The sequence below is a fragment of the Lissotriton helveticus genome, chromosome 5_1, assembly GCF_964261635.1.
Source record: "Lissotriton helveticus chromosome 5_1, aLisHel1.1, whole genome shotgun sequence".
Taxonomy (NCBI): domain Eukaryota; kingdom Metazoa; phylum Chordata; class Amphibia; order Caudata; family Salamandridae; genus Lissotriton; species Lissotriton helveticus.
Window position 1 is genome coordinate 977827184 of NC_136065.1, and position 20344 is coordinate 977847527.

Genomic DNA, 20344 nt, shown 5'->3' on the forward strand with positions numbered 1-20344 from the left:
ATTAAATCTGGGTCTCCTCATGACACCATTCCAGCCAAAGTTGTTACATCTTTGGCCACTCAGCTTTCCCCCTCAATTGAACATCTCCTTAATCTTTCACTTAGAAACGGCCATGTCCCGTCAGAATGGAAAGCAGCACAGAACATGCCCATTCGGAAAAACACCAAGGCTCCATTGACAGATCTGTCCAATCTCCGGCCTAACTCACAGCTACCTTTTATGAGTAAACCTTTGGAGAGACATATTAACACTCATCTCTCAAGCTATATCGAACATACTGGTTGTCTAGATCCCTCCCAGTCTGGCTTTAAGCCCAAGTACAGCACCGAATCAGCCCTGCTAGAAGTCACTGATAACAACAGGATGGCCCCAGACAAGGGCCATTCTACGATTTTGATGCTGTTGGACCTATCTGCCGCATTCGACACCGTCTCTCCCCAAATATTACTCAGAAGAATGCAGGAGATTGGTTTAAGAAGCTCGGCCTTCCAATAGTTGTCGAGCTTCCTATCTAGTCACTCGCAGACTGTCAATCTTGGCCCTTATCGCTCGGCGCCCATAGAATTGTCCAAGGGAGTGCCTCAGGGCTCATGCTTAAGCCCCACCCTTTTTTATATCTATGTTGCTCCCTTGGCAAACCTCTTGAGGATCCATGGGTTTATTCCAATATCATATGCCGACGATACTCTGCTGCTTTTCCCTTTTGCCAAATTTACATCAGCGGTACAATTGGCCTTCTCCTCAGAAATGAGAGCTATTGCACATTGGATGCAGAGTAATTTTCTCCAGTGCAACATAGGAAAAACTGAGATTTTGCTTTTTGGGGAGGCCCCTTTGTTGTGGTCTCCCTTGTGGTGGCCACCTGATTTTGGCACCACTCCTTATCCAAATTCCATTGTTAAGAATCTAGGCATGCGCCTGGATCAGGCCCTCACCCTGAAAGAGCATATTGCTCAGACAGCTGGTGTCTGTTTCCACACTCTGGGACTTCTTTGTCGAGCATTTCCTCTTCTCCCAGACCCCACCAGAAAGAATTTGATTCAGGCACTTGGACTACTGTAACGGTCTGCTGATCTCTGCTAGTGAGACCTCGATCAACAGACTGAAGGTGGTCCAGAACATAGCAGCACGACTAGTCCTTAACGTGCCCCCAGGACTGCTTCCCGCCCTCTTTTGGCACAGCTCCATTGGCTTCGATACACCAGAGGGTAAAATTTAATATCTGCAGTACTATTCACAAAGCGCTTTTCAATCTTGGCCCCTCCTATGTGGCGGAGGAATGTTTGCGCTATTGTCCTTCTAGGTCTCTCCGCTCGTATTCTAAACATTTGTTAGAGGTTCCCCGCATTAAGAGGGCAAGACTAGGGGGAAAAGCCCTTTCCTATGTCGGTCCACGCTATTGGAATGAGCTCTCCCTACATTTACGTCAATGCTCTAACCATCTACAGTTTAGGAAGCTGCTTAAGACCACTCTCTTCTCCTGCTGACTTAGGCTGTAGTTGTATTCTGGATGTGCGCTCCAAAGCGCAGAGATACTCCTTGGGAGTCGATTCTGGCGCTATACAAATAAATAAATAAATCCTGACGCTGTACTCGCATGAGAGTAGCTTCAGGATTGGCCTGAGCATCGGAAACTTGCACTCCAAGGCAGACTGGGAGTCTGTGCCTGCTCTCTCCAGCCCCAACAATGCAGGTGAGACTGGAGAGAGCCCACCACTCCCCCACCAGCAGTGTCATCCCCTGGACCCACCCGCGAGACTCGTCAGAGTCCTGGGGATGGGTCCAGGGTATTAAAATAAAACGATAATAAAACGGGTTTAAACCCTGTGTTATTATCGTTTTATGGGGACAACTACAACCGGCACAACAGCTTACCTGCTGATACAGTGCAGGGGGCACTGGCTCCAGGCATTGCAGCAAGCGCCGTGAGGGGAACGGCAGAGAACGTTAGCAGACCGGGAGTACCGGGAGATTACCCGACTCCCGACTACACTTCCCAGCAGCTCCTGGGGCGTCGCGCCTACCACATGCCACAAGAGCGCCCGGAGGCGCTACAAAGGGGAGAGAGGCCTCTCGCCCCGCGAGTCGCGCGCGGGAGAAGCCCGGGACAAGGGCGGGGCCATCTGTGGCCATCAGGGGCCAGAGGAGGCCGAGCCGGGCAATCCCTCTTGGCTGTAGGATGGGGAAGCGTAAATTACCCACCAAAGAAGAGGAAGGTAAGAAGGCTAAGGTGCCCCGGAAATCAGAAACTATTATTTCTTATCTAACTTCCGCTGTGGGGGCATTAAATGACCAAATTGCTACTGTTGAGAAGGAATTGGGTCTTGACTCAAGCGTTGATACTATGCCCACTCTGAACGTTGTGACAACTCCTAGTAGGGCGTAACCCATCCCACTTGAACCAGACATTGCTGTGGTTAACCCGCCTCAAGGTGCCCAGGACCAACAGACTTGTTTAAATGCTTCCCTGAGAGCTAGCCCAAGGGACTCTATAACACACATTGTTACCACTAATCTGACCAGTAAGGTGCCAAAAGGAAGAATACCGATGTTTTGCCCAAAGGGAATGTGACTAATAGATCGAATAATGGGCTCCCACCAAATATCTTAGAACTTATGGAGGAAGTAATTGAATCCCTCTTGGAGCCTATTCTTGTGAACATTGGCAAGGATATTGTGGATTCTTTGAATCTTTGCGTAGCAAATATAGTTAAGAAATTTGAAAACATTGATAAATTCCTAAAGGATGCAAGGTCGCACCTCATAGACTGCGCTGATTCTAAAGATATAGGAGTTAACCAAATCAGGTCATCTAGTCAGGTTATGGATATTGAGCCTTTACTGGGGGAGGCTATGGAGACTTTGTCGGGAGTTGTCAGTCATCAGCAGAAGAGGCCAGTTTCCACTTTGGAGGCACACCAATCTCTGCCACCCGTCGAGGGCTTACATCCAAGCTCCCCACCTAAAAGTGGACATGTTATCAACCACTGCTCCCCTAAATTATCTACACTACATCTCCCCCCACAAGCTGCCCCGCTAGTGGTAATCCTGACAGGAATTCCATCCCTTAAAAATGGAGCTGTAGAAACTGAAAATGATCTCCTGACCAGAACTAAAAGGTGGTGCTCACAGTTTAGTAGTGGGAGTACTGATATTGTCTCAAGTATCATTTCGGCCAGAAGGGTTGAATGGGTGGGGAAAAGGAAAAAGACCATCCCAGGAGACTGCGTAGTTGTTAACTTTAACAGAGCTAATATTGTGGACACTCTGCTCTGGGATGGCTCAGATCTAGATGGGCGGGGAATCAGACCACTTACCCTGGGCTTTTTTTATCCATTAGCCAATTACCTACAACCTGTAGTACGGCGGCCTATAGTCCCTATGACCCAATTTCCTACTCTGAAAGTTAATAACACTATGTGTCATTCCTATCAATCCCAACAGGCATCGCTGAGGGCAGCAGAAATAGTCGGAAGAGTTGGGATTGATACAGGTTTTAATACTGATCTAGTATTAAGTAATAGATTTTTTGCCTTATCTAGTCTGGACATTAATGATTGACAACTATCCACAGAACTTGACAACACCATTAACATTATACCGGATAATCCACTGCTTCCCCATTCCACGTATAAAGTAATTAGTTGGAACGTGGCGGGTCTTGGTAAAAAAATAAAAGACGGCAGATGGCTACATTTTGTGGTTCAACATGAGATCATAGCTCTACAAGAGACTTGGGACACAACTGTCCTTTTTCATCTAGATGGTTATTGTAGTTTTCATGTAAAGGCCACCGCAGGCCAGGGAGGTAGACCCAAAAGGGGGTCTATGTATTTTAACCTCACTAAGACTTCCAGGCTCATTTAAAAATTTGGGGTCCCTGTCAGTAAACCTACAAGGTTTGGAATGGAGTCGTCCCAAATACCCTAAGATTTTAATTTTGAATTTTTACAATGCGCCTGAGAAGGTCACACAGAATTTGCACCTAAACTTATTGGCTTCTTATCTAGAACATTACAAGTCAACACAAACTGCTACATTCGATATAATTATTATGGGAGATTTTAATATTCACCCTTGCGTTTGGAACTGTCTGGATAAACACAATTTAGGCCCACCTGGCTCAATCTCCACACACTTCGAGCACTCGCCACAAGGCGAGTTGTTAGAAGATCGCCCCGACCTTTGTAGGTAGAGAAGCAGAAACTGTAATCGACTACATTTTTGTTTCGCCTGGTGTGGTACAGGTATGTTCCTCCACAGAGGTCACAATTTCGATCTTTAGCGACCATAATCCCCTAATTATGGCCATACATAGGGGGGAGGACACAGATACTCAGAAGCCTAACGAGGACTGTTATCCTGATAAACTTATTCCTGAAGACCAGGGGAGGAGGCTCAACTGGGCTAAGGTGGTACCAGATACTTTTATCAAGGATCTAGAGCAGAAAGTTAAGGAGGACATGGCAATATGCCTGGACAACTTGGCGGATGGGAAAAAGGTCATACATTCTTTCACTACTATTTGCACCCAAGTGAGACTTGACCTGAAATGTAACAAGAAGAGGGATTGCCCAGATCAGCCAAGGTGGTTTGACGAGTCGTGTTCAAAAAGCCCATAAAAAACTAATGTTTGTTCTAAAACAAAACCCGAGAAATAAGGATAAGGTGGCCGCATTTAGGAAAAATTATAAACTTGCTATGGCTAACCGTAAAAAATGTATAAAGGAGGAGGCTTGGGACAATCTCATGTCAACGGATGTGCTAAAAGATAGTTCAAAATTCTGGGCTGTAATAAACCACCCTTATTTTTCTGGCACAAATAACTTGGTGATGGACTCTGTGATTCCCGATGAGTCATGGGTCGCTCACTTCAGCCAAATATATAACAGTGCTGATGAGTACATATTATTGATGGACCCTTTAGAATCTGGGCTAGAACCCCTTTTGCGTTTCGAGGAAACAGAGGTACAAAAGGCCATCGTAGAGATGACGAAAAACAAGGCCCCGGGCCCAGACGGTGTGCCCGCTGACCTCTATAGGACTCCGTTGGAGTTTTGGACTAAGATACTTACGAATGTCTTCAACTCCACAATTATTTCGGGGTTTCTTCATCTTGGGCAACATCATCTATAATACCCATTTTTAAAAAAGGCTCAAGATCTGACCCTGCCTGTTATAGGCCCATCTCGCTGATTGACTCTGCCGTCAAAATCTTGGGCAGAGTCATTCTGCAGAGATTAGGCGAACATCTGGAAGAGAGGAAGATCCTCTCCGAATTACAATATGGGTTTAGGGCCAAGAGGGGTACTCTTGATCAATGCCTTAACCTCCATATGTTAATCATTAAATACACCTCGGCTAAGGAGGGTCTGTTATATATGGCCTTTATGGATCTATCATCGGCGTTTGATCTAGTCAATCGTGGTAAACTCTGGGCAATTTTTATTAACATATGGATTGATCCCCCACTGGTAAACTATTTAGCGGCTCTGCACCAAGATCTGCGGGCCACTATCAGAACCAATAGTGAGGGTAGAACTACGAGTTCTTTTAAATCCAAATGAGGGGTTAGGCAGGGGTGAATACTGGCACCCCTCTTGTTCACCCTATATATAAACTCCCTCGAAACGACTTTGAAAGGGTCCACTCCTGACGTCCCACGTGTGGGGGAGTACATGGTGCCGGTACTCCTCTACGCGGACGACGCGGTACTGCTCGCCCGTACTGGGGTAGGGCTGCAGAAACTCTTGGACGACTTTGGGGTATTTATGTCCTCTTTGGATCTCCAGGTAAATAATAAAAAATCCCATGTCATGGTTGCAGGGAAGCCCTCCAAAAATGTAAAGTTTGGAAAGTTTGTTTGCAATGGGGAAGAAATCACCAGAGTCCCGGTTTTCACTTATCTGGGCATCCTTTTTGACGAAAGGGGTACCTGGAGACCGCAACTAAATGCTAAAGGCTTAGCTGTCACCAGAACCAACTCCGCTCTATTGAGTTTTGCGAAACGTCTGGGTTCACGTCCAATAGAAGCACTGCTGGCAGTTTATAAATCTAAAAGCCTATCAATAGCCAGGTATTGTGCCTCCATATGGGGCTATCTACCACAAGATAAAGTCCAGGTGGCAGAAAATAAGTTTCTTAGATCTCTTTTAGTGGTCCCCCTATCAACCCCAGTTCTATCAGTCCATACCGAGGTAGGTCTTGGCTACATCAGCGACCAACTACAGTTGGCACCTTTGACCTGCTGGGCCAAGACCTGGTTGAACCCCGACATCAGTCTAAATCATTCTATTCTTAAAGACTGTATGGCGTTGGATAAAGCTAATAAAATTCCTTGGTTGGCCTACATTAAAAACACCTTTTTTAAACTGGAGAGGCCAGAACTATATCTTGCCCCGAGCACCATCAAGAAGGGTGATGTACTGTGGATCAAGAATAATTTTCTAGAATGTGTGATTATGGAACGGGAGGAATTAGAGGTCCAAAAATCGAGGGTTAGGGATAATTACATACTTCAGACCACCCCTAAAGTGGAACCCTATTTGACCATTGTGACTCGACCATATCATCGTAATCTCCTCGTGAGATTTAGACTTAACATCATTCAGTATTCCTTGGGGAATTACCCAGTATGGGGAAAAACTGATACATCTATCCCCTGTAGCTGTGATAATTTCTCCGAACAGACACTGATGCACTTTATTATGTTTTGCGGCCATTATGATGAATGTAGGAGATTGTTTTTAATACCTATCTTGAGAGAAGCAGGGTTTACACAAGTTCGTCCCGCTCTCCGCTATTTACAACTCCTGAGTAGCATCAGAGTAATATTTGGGGTCGCAAGTTTTTTGGTTGCTGCTATGCGTGTAAAGTCTAGAAAACTGAAATCAAACAGTCCCTGAAATGTCTTATTCTTACCTTTTGTTAGTCCTACTATGAAATGCTCTATTTTAATGTAAATACATGAATTGTTTTTATAAGAAATGTTTTTTAATATATGAATTGTTGATTTTATATTGTGATGTAACTGCTTTTATGATTTTAACTAATCGAATAAAGCTCGTATTGACTTGACTTGACTATCGTTTTATGTACTGGTGGTGGCAGGTGGACTGCGCTTCTCCGCCCTAATGGAGCGGCCACCACTGCCTTTCTTAGGTCAATTTGGGTTCCTGTAGATGGGTGGAGAGCTCCAATACTCTAACATGTGTTAGCACCTTCACTTGGCGTCCCACACTATACTGGTCTTGATTCTGGTGTCTGCTTTAGTTCTGGAATAAGGCTGTATTTCTTAATAGATTATCGCTTTTCAGTTTAATGACCGGCATGATAATCACCAGGTGTGTGTCTACTGTCATTTTGAGGTGTTTGTAGTTCCTTTTAAAGCACTGGTTGGTAAGATATTGTAACTTATAACATGATGTAAGTAGATGGTGATGATATATTTGTCCCCTGTGTTTTATATTGTGCTTTGCTTCCAGCATGTGAGTGTATCTATGTAGGTGTGCTAGTTCTTGTACTGAGTACAGTATGTAGGTCTTAATCCTATGTGCGACGTTGCTCCTGATTTTAGGTTGAGCGTAATGCAGCGCATGCACTGCTCTAGGAAATCGACCTCTTGGAATCACTTCCTCTTTCTTCAGGTTTAGTAGAAGCTTGTGCATGTGGTGCTCACAAGCTATTGGCCTTTCTGTCTGGCTTTAGTACGCAATTAGCCAAAGGCGTGTGGATGTCCCAGCTTAATTTGAAAGGTTTAATCCCAGAGCTTTTTGCTCTCAGGAGCCAGCAGCAGCGCGCAGGGGCCAAATGTTTTGTGTCGGGCCAACTGTTTTGTGTCAAGTTTCTTTGGGCGTCCCCAACTAGGTTTGGAACTCGAAGCTTTTTTATCTCTATGCTGTTTGTAGTGTGAATTGCTGCTGCCTTGCACAGACCCTGTATATCTCTTAACACTAGCCTTCATGTTTGTGTAAGCTGCCATCTTGTGGGCTTAGGGGAGTGACCTGCTGATCACTTCAGATGTCAGCTGCCCGCATTTAACTCGCCGATGTATAAAGAATGAATGCAGTGAGTCCGTGCTTCGGACGTGGAAGGCTCGGAAGCTCTGGCTGTAATGCCACACCCTCCCCATTAACCTCCCTCAATCATTAATGCCAACTCTTCCTACACAGAGCATGGTCGGCACCGACGGGGCTGTTTGTCATCAGGTGTTGTCTGCCGACTGTTATATCTGCGGTCGCACAGGGCCTCTGTGCTGTCTATCACGGCAAAGAGGGTGCACAGACATATAACCTGTTGTGTATGGCAACGGACACATGCACCACACACTTCCCTTTTTCTAACCAGGTGAAGCGCAGTAGGTTGCTGCGTTGTGTGCTGGCCAGCTACCTCACACACAGAGTATGTGCGCACCCACACAATACTGCCGACCATCACCCAGAGCAACGGGCAACGGTGCTATGTGCTATCACCCTCAGCGACACAAAGAACCGGGGCTCCGGAGGCCCTGATTTCCATCAGCCCTAGCACCTCGACTACAGCTGTCTCCTGCATTCAGTACACCAGCCAGGCCGCAGGGTGCTCCTGGGCTGTTTGTCATCAGTTAGTCACCGTCGTGAAGAGTCGGATCTGAGGGGCCAGATCGATGTCAGGCAGTACTACATGTCACGGGCAGCGCAGGAATATCAGCTGCACCCAAGGAGGGGCCACAAGAGTGCATGGCCAGGGAAGGGAACTGGGGGTGTTTTACTCTCATGCTCGAGGTTGGGTTATTATCATTGGATCTTCTTCGTTTTCCTTGGTCGAGCTCCATCAATGCTGTCTGTTCTGACAGACCTCTTTAGAGGCCCCGCTGGTATTGTGACCTCGTCAGCATGAGTGGACAGAGATTCGCCCTTACTGTTGTTATTTAAATTAATGTGATTCTTGCTAATCCTATTAATACTACTACTCATATCATAGAACTGTAAAAAAGCCACATAGCGAAGGGTTGCTGCACCCTGCACATGGCGGGATGTGTTATTAGTGTCACTGCACAGGACGCCTTTTACACACGGGCAGTCCTATCTATGAACGAGCGGACACTGACCAAAAAGGAAGGGCTTGTAAGTACGCAACCTGAGCACAGTTCTAAAGAGCAAACATCAAATTATGTGTGCGAGTACGAAGGTGTCCTCTGCAAGCTGCCACTCCTAGCATAGCTCTTAGCGCTCGCGGGACAGCCTTCTCTAGGCGCTTTACATAACTGGAGTTACTGATACCTAGTTAAATGGCATAGCCAAAAGGTCTCACCTTTGGGACCTTATAGTGTTTAGTTATCCAGCACAATATCCTTGGTGCAACAACATCAACTGTTGCATGGCTAAACACATATAAGGTCCCAAAGGCAAGACCTATTGGCTATGCCAAGGCTTGTTGCTACTTCTGATTGTGTGACCGCGCACGTGCTGTGAGGCTTAAAGGCTGGCTACGCGGTCATTTAAATATAAGCTGTAAGCAGTAATACTCATTACAGCATGCTGTATATATGAGTATATTTTATTCCTATCAATAAGATAGATGTAGAACTGCATTATGTTTTATAATCAACATTAATGTTTCGTATCTAAAATATGGAACCTTTCGTTTTCAAGTCTAGCAGAATGTAATCAGTGAATTGCTGTACAGTTTAATAAGGAAAATGTTCATTTTGATGATGCTATATTTCATTTTAAAATGCATTCTGTAACGTATGCAGTTGGAAACCTTGTTTTCACTTATTAGCAATGAATCCTATGAGGATTAGAGCATTCAAATTATTTTTCCTTCCACATTTTAATCAACTATCTTTTGCTCCATTATTAATGATCGCGATAGTTTCATCAGTTTTACTTTTTAGATCTTAAGGGCGGCATCCAGAAATGTTTTCATTCAGCTACGATGTGAGCGACCACACACTCTTGTAAGATGAACATGTCTGTCATTTTAAGAATAAAATGGATACACCGTAATTATTTTCCCCTGTGCGAATGCCCACATTTATAAATCATACTGATTATAGTATAACTGTGAGTGTACCAAACTGCATATGTTAGAATGTATTTAAGTACAATGCATCGCACCGAAGTAAAATATATTTTTATGGTATTTCATCATTCTTAGGGCCAGATGTAGGTAGGCATTTACCTGTCGGTAACGGCCGAATTCGGCCGTTACCGACCGGTAAATGCAATTTGAGATGTAGGGCCCTGTATTTTACAGACTCGGTAAATTTACCGATAGGTAAAATACTGAGTCGGTATTTTTACGGAATAGGGAAAATTGATATGTAGGTGGGACTCTTCTGAGTCCCACAAGCATTAAAAAATCGGTATTTTACCATCAAATACTATTTGATGGTAAAATACCGATTCTGGTGTGCTTGCACATGTGTGCATGCACACCTATGCCATATGACAGGCAGACCTGCCCTTAGGGCAGGTATGCCTGCCACATGGCACCCGAGCCTCTTTTGGGGGTGCCAGAGGGTGTCAAAGTGACACCCCTGCACCCTTGTGTCAATCGGTATTCACCGATGCGGTAAATACCGACCGGTAAATGCCCAATCATTCCTATGGGCTTCAAAGCCCATAGGAATGCATGGGCATTTACCGGTCGGTATTTACCGCATCGGTAAATACCGATTGTTTCCGAATCGGTAAATGCACATCTGTATTTACCTACATCTCGGTACTTTTATTTTACCACTTCTTAAATACCGAGTCAGTATGATGCGGTATTTAAGAGGTGGTAAAATAACATTTACCTACATCTGGCCCTTAGTCTTTGTCTTCTTTGAGAAGAAATAGCAGTGCGAGGTGGTCATTGTGTACTTTAAAGACAAGGGTTTTTATCAGCCTCGGAAATCACAGGGTGTTTTACCTTTCAATTACAGTAAGAAAGACCCAGCCTGCCTGTCCATTTATGCCCACTACACTTAGGGGAAGATATATCACCACTTTGCAGCAGTGGAAAGCGACACAAAGCAGTATTGAACTGGCTTTTTAGGCAGTCTGGCACTGCCAGATGGGCGAGTAGAAAGGGCCACTGTATGGACTGGCTTTTTGGTCCAAAATACGGGCCATGGACCAAAATAAAAATTGTCCATGAATTGGCCCCTTCAAGTTAGAAGACCCGGCAGTGTCAGACTCCCAGACAGCTCGAAATGCCAGTGCAAAACTGAAAAAGTCACAGAAACCAGTGCAAAGTGTTGATGGACTTTTTACTTTCCAGAACAAAACTGTTTTTGAGCTGGAAAATAGCCCGTAAAGTAATGCAAATAGTACTTTGGTCTGCTTTACATTAATCTGAGTCAATGGGGCATCCTAAGGGTGTTACATGTATGTTCCCAATCTACCACTCATGGTTTTGAGGAAAATACCGATCTTCTAACAATGGTGACTAGAACTTACAATGCTGCCTCCTTGCGGTAGGTGGTAACAAGGAAAAAAATGTTCAACTCTGTATCTTTGCTGCACAGCACACATACAATGTGGGAAAAGTTAGCACAACATATTTCTCTATTTGTAAGTAGGAATATAGCACATTGTTTGCAGGAAAATTCCAGCAAATGCATAAAACTTCAACCATTTTCTTACTAGTTATTATTCACCTACATCAATCTCTATCAACATCTTCCATTCACTAGCAGCATCTTCAGTTCACCTTCAAACGCTTGCACATATTCACCACTACCAATGTAATCCTAATACACCGTATCAACCATTGTCTCCATTAAGGGCCTCATTTAAAAGCCCATTGTGCTGCCGGTGCATCAATTTTTGTGACGCACCAGCAGGGCAATTGTTTTGCCGATATTTACACGGACACGGAAAATCACCCTGCTTGACTTTTCATGGCCATGTGAATATGGCCCCCTTTCATACATTACTCTGCATGAAAGGGGCATTTCATGCGTGTTGCTGTGGGTGTTCCCTCAAAACATCCATTGAACTTGACAAATTCCCAGATTTGCTATGTTTTATAATAGTGCAAAGAGAAGAAATACTTTTATTCATCCTCGTTTTTTCCTCTATCTATGCATGCTGCAATTTGCAGCACACATGGAAAGAGGAAAATGCCATCAATGATTGTTTTTGTCAAGGAAGGTATCCCTTTCTGCACAAAAACAATCATCCCTGTAACACAGGGACTCTTGAAACATGGTGCATGGGTGTGTCCGTTGGTGCAAGGTTGCTGTTTGTGAGCCAGAGCAGGGGAGAAGGATATGCATGCACTGGGCCTCATTTATGAGGCCGTTCGTCACTTTTACGCCTCTGGTGCGTCACTTTTTGTGACGCACCAGCAGCGTAAAAAATGTGCCTTGCTGCGCCATATTTACAAAGTGACGCATCTAGGTAGATGCGTTACTTTGTAAACCCCTGCGCTACATTATACCTACGCCAGGTATAATGTATGCAGAGGGGGGCATTCTGAAGCAAGACAGGGTCATAGAAGTGACGCAGTGAAATCTATAAGATTTCACTGCGCCACTTCTAGGACACAAATGCGTCCATTTCTTACGCCTGCCTCACAGCAGGCGTAAGACTGACGCAGGTCCTTTCACATGGGGTTTGCCCCATGTGAAAGGACACATTGCTGGAGTTGCGTCACTTTTGTGACACACTCCAGCAATGCGTCACTTTTGCGCCATACAGATACGTCAGAAATACTGACGTATCTGTAACTCCTTGCGCCATGATGCGTCATACTGTAAATATGACGCATCATTGGTCTCGCAAGGAGGGCGCAGTGAAAAGTGATGCATCGCTGTTTTCACGCAGCGATGCGTCACTTTTCATAAATGAGGCCCCCTGTATCTTGTAGATACAACGCAATCCAGCCCTTTTATTTTAATGCAAGGCAGCGCAGCAGGAAGGCTTGCTGAGATGCCATGCGTCAAAATATAGTGAATAAGCTCTTAAATGGTTTCTACATTATTGAAGAACAATTAAAAAATATAAATGTTTACATTTATTTATGACAAACAAATGTTGGTTGCAGATTAGATTGTAAAACATACTATCACGCACTGGTTCACAGTTAGTTCATACTTTTGCTCACACTATCGTAGTTAGACTATAGTTCTTTTGATTGTTTTGCTTATGTGTTTAGATTTTTATTTATTTCTTTTGCTTCCCTGCTTTAAATAGGAGAGTTTCTATAGCTATTTATTTTTAAATGCTGCTGTTAAAGCAATTGAATGGTTATGGTGTGGCAATAAGGAGGAAACAATAGTGCATTTCAGTCTTAAAGGTTTGCTGAAACACCAGACTCATTGCTTTGATTTTAAGGTCTGGTAAACATTGCTAAAAGGCTTTGGAAATATGAAGCTACGTTTTAAAGTAAACATTAGTCTTTTTTTCTATTATAATAGGAGGTTGCCGTGCTAGTCTGAAACAAGTGGGTAGAAGTCAACAGACAATAGCAGTAACCACGGCATCTCCAGCAACAATGATGGCAGTGGATCCAGAAGCAAATCATGGACCATCCACATCCAGTGTCCAGCCCTGCTGTGTTTTGACTCTGTCACCAATCAAAATACCAGTCCTGACAACACCTTTTTCAAGTAAGATAATATCAGATCATTGTATACCTGCATTTTATGGTAAAAACTTAGATGAACTATTCAATTGAGGAATGACAACGTTGCATTTTAACTTCAACTTGAGTTTGAGGGTACTGTCAAACTAACCATGGCATAAACTATTCTGCTTTTTACCCAAGTTGCCGTCCTAAAAACATTGTGCAAACAAAGACAGGATGTATGGTATTTTATTAAATTCTTGTTACTGTTTTGTATAGGACTTAAAGAAACTGTAAGCATCTTCATTGTTCTAAATACCTATTTCATTGACGAAATATGTCAGTGTTTAGTTTGTTTATTATTCAAATATAAGTTGAAATCCTGATTGGTAAAATTCCTAAGGTGTTCCTCTGTTATTTACAATTCCACAGAGCTGTAAGATAATTGCTTGCGACTCTGTTTTCCTGTTAATTTTTGGATGTGAAGTAAATTAACAGTGATCTTGAACTCTGTAATTAAAAATGCATTGTGAATGAAGTTGATTCACTAAATTCGTATTTCCAACTTGGAAACAATATAAACTGTTTGTTTTGAGTGTGTTTCTGCTTTCAAAAATCACAACATAGCTGTATACATTGATTGAAGACTCCAAGTGAGATACATTTATAGAATCAGCAGATAGATTGGGAATAGATAACAGATGATAAATGACCACGATCACTTTAAAATGGACTAAATATTCTATAAAGGACAAACACTTTATATTTAACTTTAGTACCAGTAAACAGCCTTATTGCCTAAAGTAGAGAAACCCACAATCATTTCCTGTACGCCTTGTCCCCATCCCATGGTGTTCATTTATTTTGTAATACTTATCATGCATATTTAAACTTATTGGCATTGACAAGGTGTTCCTATTTTCCTCACTTTCCTTCATAGCAAAAGACAATTTAGTAATTTAAAAGGTGATGTCTTTTCAATTTTTGAAAATCATTCAAATGTCTACTCATTTTATACTTTTTCATAAATGGTGTAAGAGGCTATTTTGTTTGTTCTGTCACCCTTGTAAATGAAGAATGGATTGTATTATTTTGTTGATGATTGATTAATCTAAGTATTAAAGACATACACAGGCAAGTTCAATAATGACCCCACAGTCAAGTACAATGTCTGCTATAATGTCAGATATATGTTAAACAGAGGACCAGTGTTTTTATTTGCTTGAGCATGGGCCACCTCTTGATTTTGAGAACATACCTCTCAGGATATCTATCTCGTTAGCGATAGGTGTGATTGTTTGTTTTCTTTTATAGGAATTTCCTTGTGATGATGCTCCTGAATAACTAGGGTAGTGGAAATTCCCAATGGAACAAGACAAAACACTCCTCGCCTCTTGCTAATTATCATTTTAAAACCATCATCAAAGTATTTCACAAATGGCAAGGTTTGACTATAGTTTTCAATTTCCACCAGTAATCATCCTGATAACACGGTCTGGAATAGGTCATCTTCAATCAATCAATCAATCAGGGGTTGGTCTAACGGCTAAGGCGATCGACCTCGGACCTGGGGATCTGGGTTCGAGTCTCAGTAACGACGCCAAAAACCCCCTGTGATTCTGGGCAAATCACTTAATCTCCCCGTGCCTAAAAAAATGAAAGTGTGTTCTCATGTAATGTAACTGGTGCTATGTAAAGCGCTCTGATAACTGATTCGGTTCGGTTCTAGTTCGCGCTATATAAAACTCCGAAAAAAAACCCCAAAAAAAACAATCAATCAGGATAGTTTGTAGCACAGCTATTCACCCGTGAGGGTTTCAAGGTACTGGGGGGGGCTGCTGATCCATCTAGGAGTGAAGGTGTTTTGAGATTCTTCCTGAACAAGGTCAACCACCCAGATTGCCTGAGTTGGAGGGGCAGTGTGTTCCAGATCTTGAAGGCAAGGTAGGAGAAGGTGGCGGTTAGGTATGGGATAAATAATCATAAGGTAAACCTTTTGGCAACATATTCACAAAAGCATAACATTCTTTATAATTGGAACTTTGTACTTTTGATATTTGTAAATTACTGTTGCTTACAGAGCAACACACTTCCACAAGCATAATGTATACGTGCTGTAAAATTACTTATATTTGAATGCCATCTCACTGGAGCTATGTAATTTTTCTCTTCCTTTGCCCATCTTTCTCAGTGTTTAGGGAAGCAGGTGCGTAATGCCATTATCTTCTATTGCTCCTAAATGGTCACAAAACCGAGTCATTTTGCTGACATAAAAACAATCAATTTTAGAATTTTTCCACAGGAAAATAATCTATGCCATCTTCTGAGGTCATAATGTGTATTTTCTACCTTCAAGATGACCTGTAAGATACAAGATAATTATTTTACAACTAGGTATGGGCCAGTGATCTTTCACCAGATGGTTACTATCCTGCTCTATCAGGCTAAATTAGCCTCAAATATTGTATAAATAAGAGTAAGTCTGCTAATCAAACTCCATCATTTTTTTTAAATAAAAATAATAAGACGCAGAAAAGGCATTTGACCGTGTGGAGTGGGCATACCTGTGGGAATTGATGCGTCATTTGGGTTTTGGTCAACGTTTTCTTACAGCCCTACAGGTTTTGTACGCTTCACCGGTCGCTAAAATTTCTGCTATGGGATTATCATCTGAACATCACTAGGGGCACTAGACAAGGGTGCCCCTGCTCACCATTGTTGTTCGCACTGTATATTAATCCATTCATTGAACTATTGGGCAACAATGATTTGATTGAACCGTTCTTTGTACACAATATCCCATATTAGGTATTTGTATATGCTGATGATCTTGCAATAGCTACCTCGGATCCCTATTTGGCATTGCAAGAGATAGAACGATTGGCTATAATCTTTGGTCAGGCATCAGGAGATAAACTAAATACAGCTAAAACACAAGTATTAGTTTCAGAGACGATTATGGATGATGTTCGCATTGAAAAGGAAGTAACATACTTGGGTATTAAAATACGATCATCTATGCAGGAAATAGTGGAGGTCAACTGGGGCACGCTAGCAAATAATGTTCAGAACTCATTAGATAAGTGGTCACGACTTCACCTCACATTAATTGGTAGAACCAATGTTATCAAGATGAACGTATTAGCCAAGGTACTATACTTGTTCAGAGCGGGTCCATTAGAATTTACTGTACTTCATCTACAACATTTACAGTCTATTTTAGTGCTAAATTATTGTGGGCACCTGGTAAACCGAGAAGGGCTATGCGATTTTTAACCCTACCAATCAAGCGGGGGGGATTAGCTATTCCTGATTTTTCTCTGTATTTTATACATGTTTTTTGCTAAGAATGCGGATACTCTTGACTGGAGAAGATATAGGTAATGAGGCGGAGGCCCCCTCAATCTTTCATATGCTGTTAGGACCAGAGGCATGACAATGTCTATTTAAAGAAATAGATGGAAGTTATTTCAAACAGACTAGGTTCAAGGTGTTAACAGCTGCGTTTAATGTTTGGGAAAAAAAATCGAAAGTTATGTCAAGTGGGGAAATTATCGTGGTATACCCCTACCAATGCTACAAAACTTTTACTTTCTATTTTTTGGGATGCTGTGGTTGCTGGGTGGCGGGTTCAAGGTATTGTTCAATTAGGCGACTTTGTAGGTACAGATGGTTTGCAAATATCTTTTGCAGATCTGTCTCGATTGTACAATCTGCCGAAGCAACAATTCTTTAAATATTTGCAAATTCGTGATTTTATGCTACGGAAAAGAATTACATTGACTCCCAATCTAGTTGTAAAGGCCACGCAAGAATTCGGGAGGTGTACCAGCTACTATTGGCAAATAGAAAAGATGACTTAGAGAAACACGCTGATAAATGGTTTGAGGTCTTGGGGGTTGATAATGTATCTTTGAAATATGCTGTCTTAATGTCAAGGGAATCGTTAGAATCTGCCAATCTGTGAGTGCAATGTTATAAAACGTTTTTTAATTTGTATTATACCCCGGCACGTATGTCTAAGTGGAAAACCGGACAAGATGGGAAATGCTTTCCATGTGGGGTGAATAATGCTGACATGCTCATGTTTTCAGCTGTGGCCACTTGGGAAATTTTATTGCTAACATACAAAAGTTTTTAAGCAAAATTATTGGGATGCCGATTGTCATAACATCCACAATTATGCTCCTGGGTTCGGGCCGCAATTTTTGAAGGGTGCTCTTTTATTTAAACATCGATATTTAATTTTTATTGCGATGACAGCAGCAAGGTTGTGTATTGCGGAAGATTGGCTTCAACCTGAAGCTCCATCTTTTGTACGTTGGAGGACTAGAATGTATAGTTTATTTAATCTTGAGTTTAGTTTATATTCAGTTAAAAGGGTGAAAAAATGTAAGATTGGTATTGGAATATGGGGATTATTTGCCGAACATATGCATGTTTAAAGTAATACAAATGGATATATTTATTGTTGGTTGTTAATATACTGTGGAATAAAAAATAGAATACAAAAAATAATAATAATAATAAACTTTGCTGCTGGTGTAATTGTTGGCATTATCTTTTGTTTCGTAGTTGCTTAACATATAAACATAACCCTCATTTACTTTGATGGGTATTACTGCAAGTATCAAGCTCCCCATGCCTTAAATTCACTGTCACTTAATCAGTAGTGTTGCAAGTCAAGGCTACCTTCTCAATATTTCATGTTTTCATAAATGCTGTAATTACTTGGACGTTTTTTTAAATAACAGAGAAACTTGATTTAATATTGGATTTCCTTCTTTTAATAAATGGATATATCAATACCATGAGTTGGAGATCACTTATAGATTTATAGATGTGGAAATGAGAACATGATTTAAAGAAACAGAGTAACTGGTAAAGTAATGAAGCTAGTGGTGTGTTGTCATAAATTAGTAATCTGTGTGGAGTTAGAGAGGAGCAATTTGTTGGTATTTATGATTTTGTTAGTTATCCAAGACTTACATAAAAATATATTTGAATCATTGGTGATTAACGTTTGAGAATTCTTGATGGTACCAATGCAATTTTAATGGCTCATACTTTATAAGTGTCTAGGCTACTCTTATTGTGTTAATGTTAACAGACGATGGAAGACTGTACAACTATAAGTGAGATTCAAAGTAATATGTGGAATGTTGTAACATTTTCATGAACTTCATACCTTGAGCGAAATCGGTTACCTCATCACCCTCATCTAAAAACAAGATACATTTGAGAAGCACCATTTTAGAAGTAATCATTCAAACATGTATTGCTCCACACAGAGTACAGCTAAATATGACTGTGAGACTGGTTTACTCTGTTGGTAAATGCATTCACATTAGTCCAATAATTAGAAATCTGCAATCACTACTCTTTACAGCCAGAATCACTTTTTAAATCTGTTGTATCATGCATAGGAACATACACAAAACATAAGTGACTACCTGACAGATGTACTTCATATATATGGTAGTTCCAGGGGTCTTAGAATACAGAAAATAATTGTTCCCAAACCTCCTAAATTTAGAGAAACTACTGCACAGAAACACTCCTTCTCTGAGGGATCAACAGAGACTTTGAGCTTCCAATCTTAGAACACTGATCTCACTCTCAATTTTCCATAAGCAGCTTAAGCTCAGCTTTGAAGACAATTCCCTAACTAAATTTCGTACTGATTCTATGATTCTACAATTCTATGATTTATATTGGTTCCACGGTCTCTAAAGCATGAACTGTGATTAAATGCAGAAGCGTGTGAATTTATTGTAATATGCTTTTGTGTAATTAGGTAAAATCTCAGAAAAAGTACACAAAATGCAAGTCCATCATTTAGCACTATATTTTCTCATGAATTGCATCCTTGTATCAATTCTTGATGCAAGAACGACATTTGTGCTACAAAATAGTGCAAAAAAATAAAAGCACTGTCAAAAAAGCTGCTTGCATTCTGTTGTTCGAGTGCATTTGATGTAAAGTGTTACCCTGATGATGTGCTTGTGGTAAATTTTTAACACAAATGATGCACAGATGCTCTAGGTGATATAATGGCGCCATTTTAGGACATTTGTGTGAAGGGCATAATGCAAAATTCTCAAAATGAAATGGATTACGGTAGCTCCCTTCAAATTTCAGCAAGGCCTAGTTAAGTGTACTTTTTAAAAGTTGTTTTAACCTTCAATCTGTCATGATGTATTCCACTTTTGTTAACCATTGTTGCAAAGTAAAGTACCTTCATACTAACTCGTCCAGATGTGCCATTTAATTGGATAAATACATGAATAAATATACACTCTCATTGACAGCTTTAAGTTAATAGGAACTTGTTTGCGATAACAACTATATTGTGTCACTCATCACACTGCTTTCAATTTCTGGATGAAGCCATAGTATACTCTACAAAAAGCAGTTCTGTAATTAGTTATGAACAGTCAAAGTTTACAGAAGTTTGTACCTGAGTAGACATGCTTAACCTAAAATAATGTGTAAACCATTTAGAAGTACTCAAAACAGTTTACACACCAAAAACACAACACAATAAAAATCCCACTCCAAATTAGAAAAATAGAAACCATGTAATAAGTAAAATAACATCAGTCCAATAATCCACTAAGGGGATCCAGAGATGTTAATTTTAGAAGATTTAAGGGAAAATAGCCCCAAGAAGCACTAAGCCCCAACGGTAGTCTAAGATCATGGTAGACTGAGATCTAGGTGCAATTTCACAAACTTCTCCTAGTTGCTATCTACTGCACCAGAAAAATACCATACCCAGCAGTATTGTTATGTATCAAGT

At 41.5% G+C, this 20344-nt stretch overlaps 1 protein-coding gene across 1 annotated transcript in view; it reads left to right on the forward strand.

The window, feature by feature from the left end:
- The window catches only part of TCERG1L (transcription elongation regulator 1 like), a 1322664-nt gene that overhangs the window by 249979 nt on the left and 1052341 nt on the right, over positions 1–20344 (forward strand). Inside the window, exon 4 of the mRNA XM_078643487.1 lies at positions 13394–13585. Within this exon, the coding sequence (XP_078499613.1) occupies positions 13394–13585 (192 nt within the window). The remainder of the gene's footprint in view (positions 1–13393; positions 13586–20344) is intronic.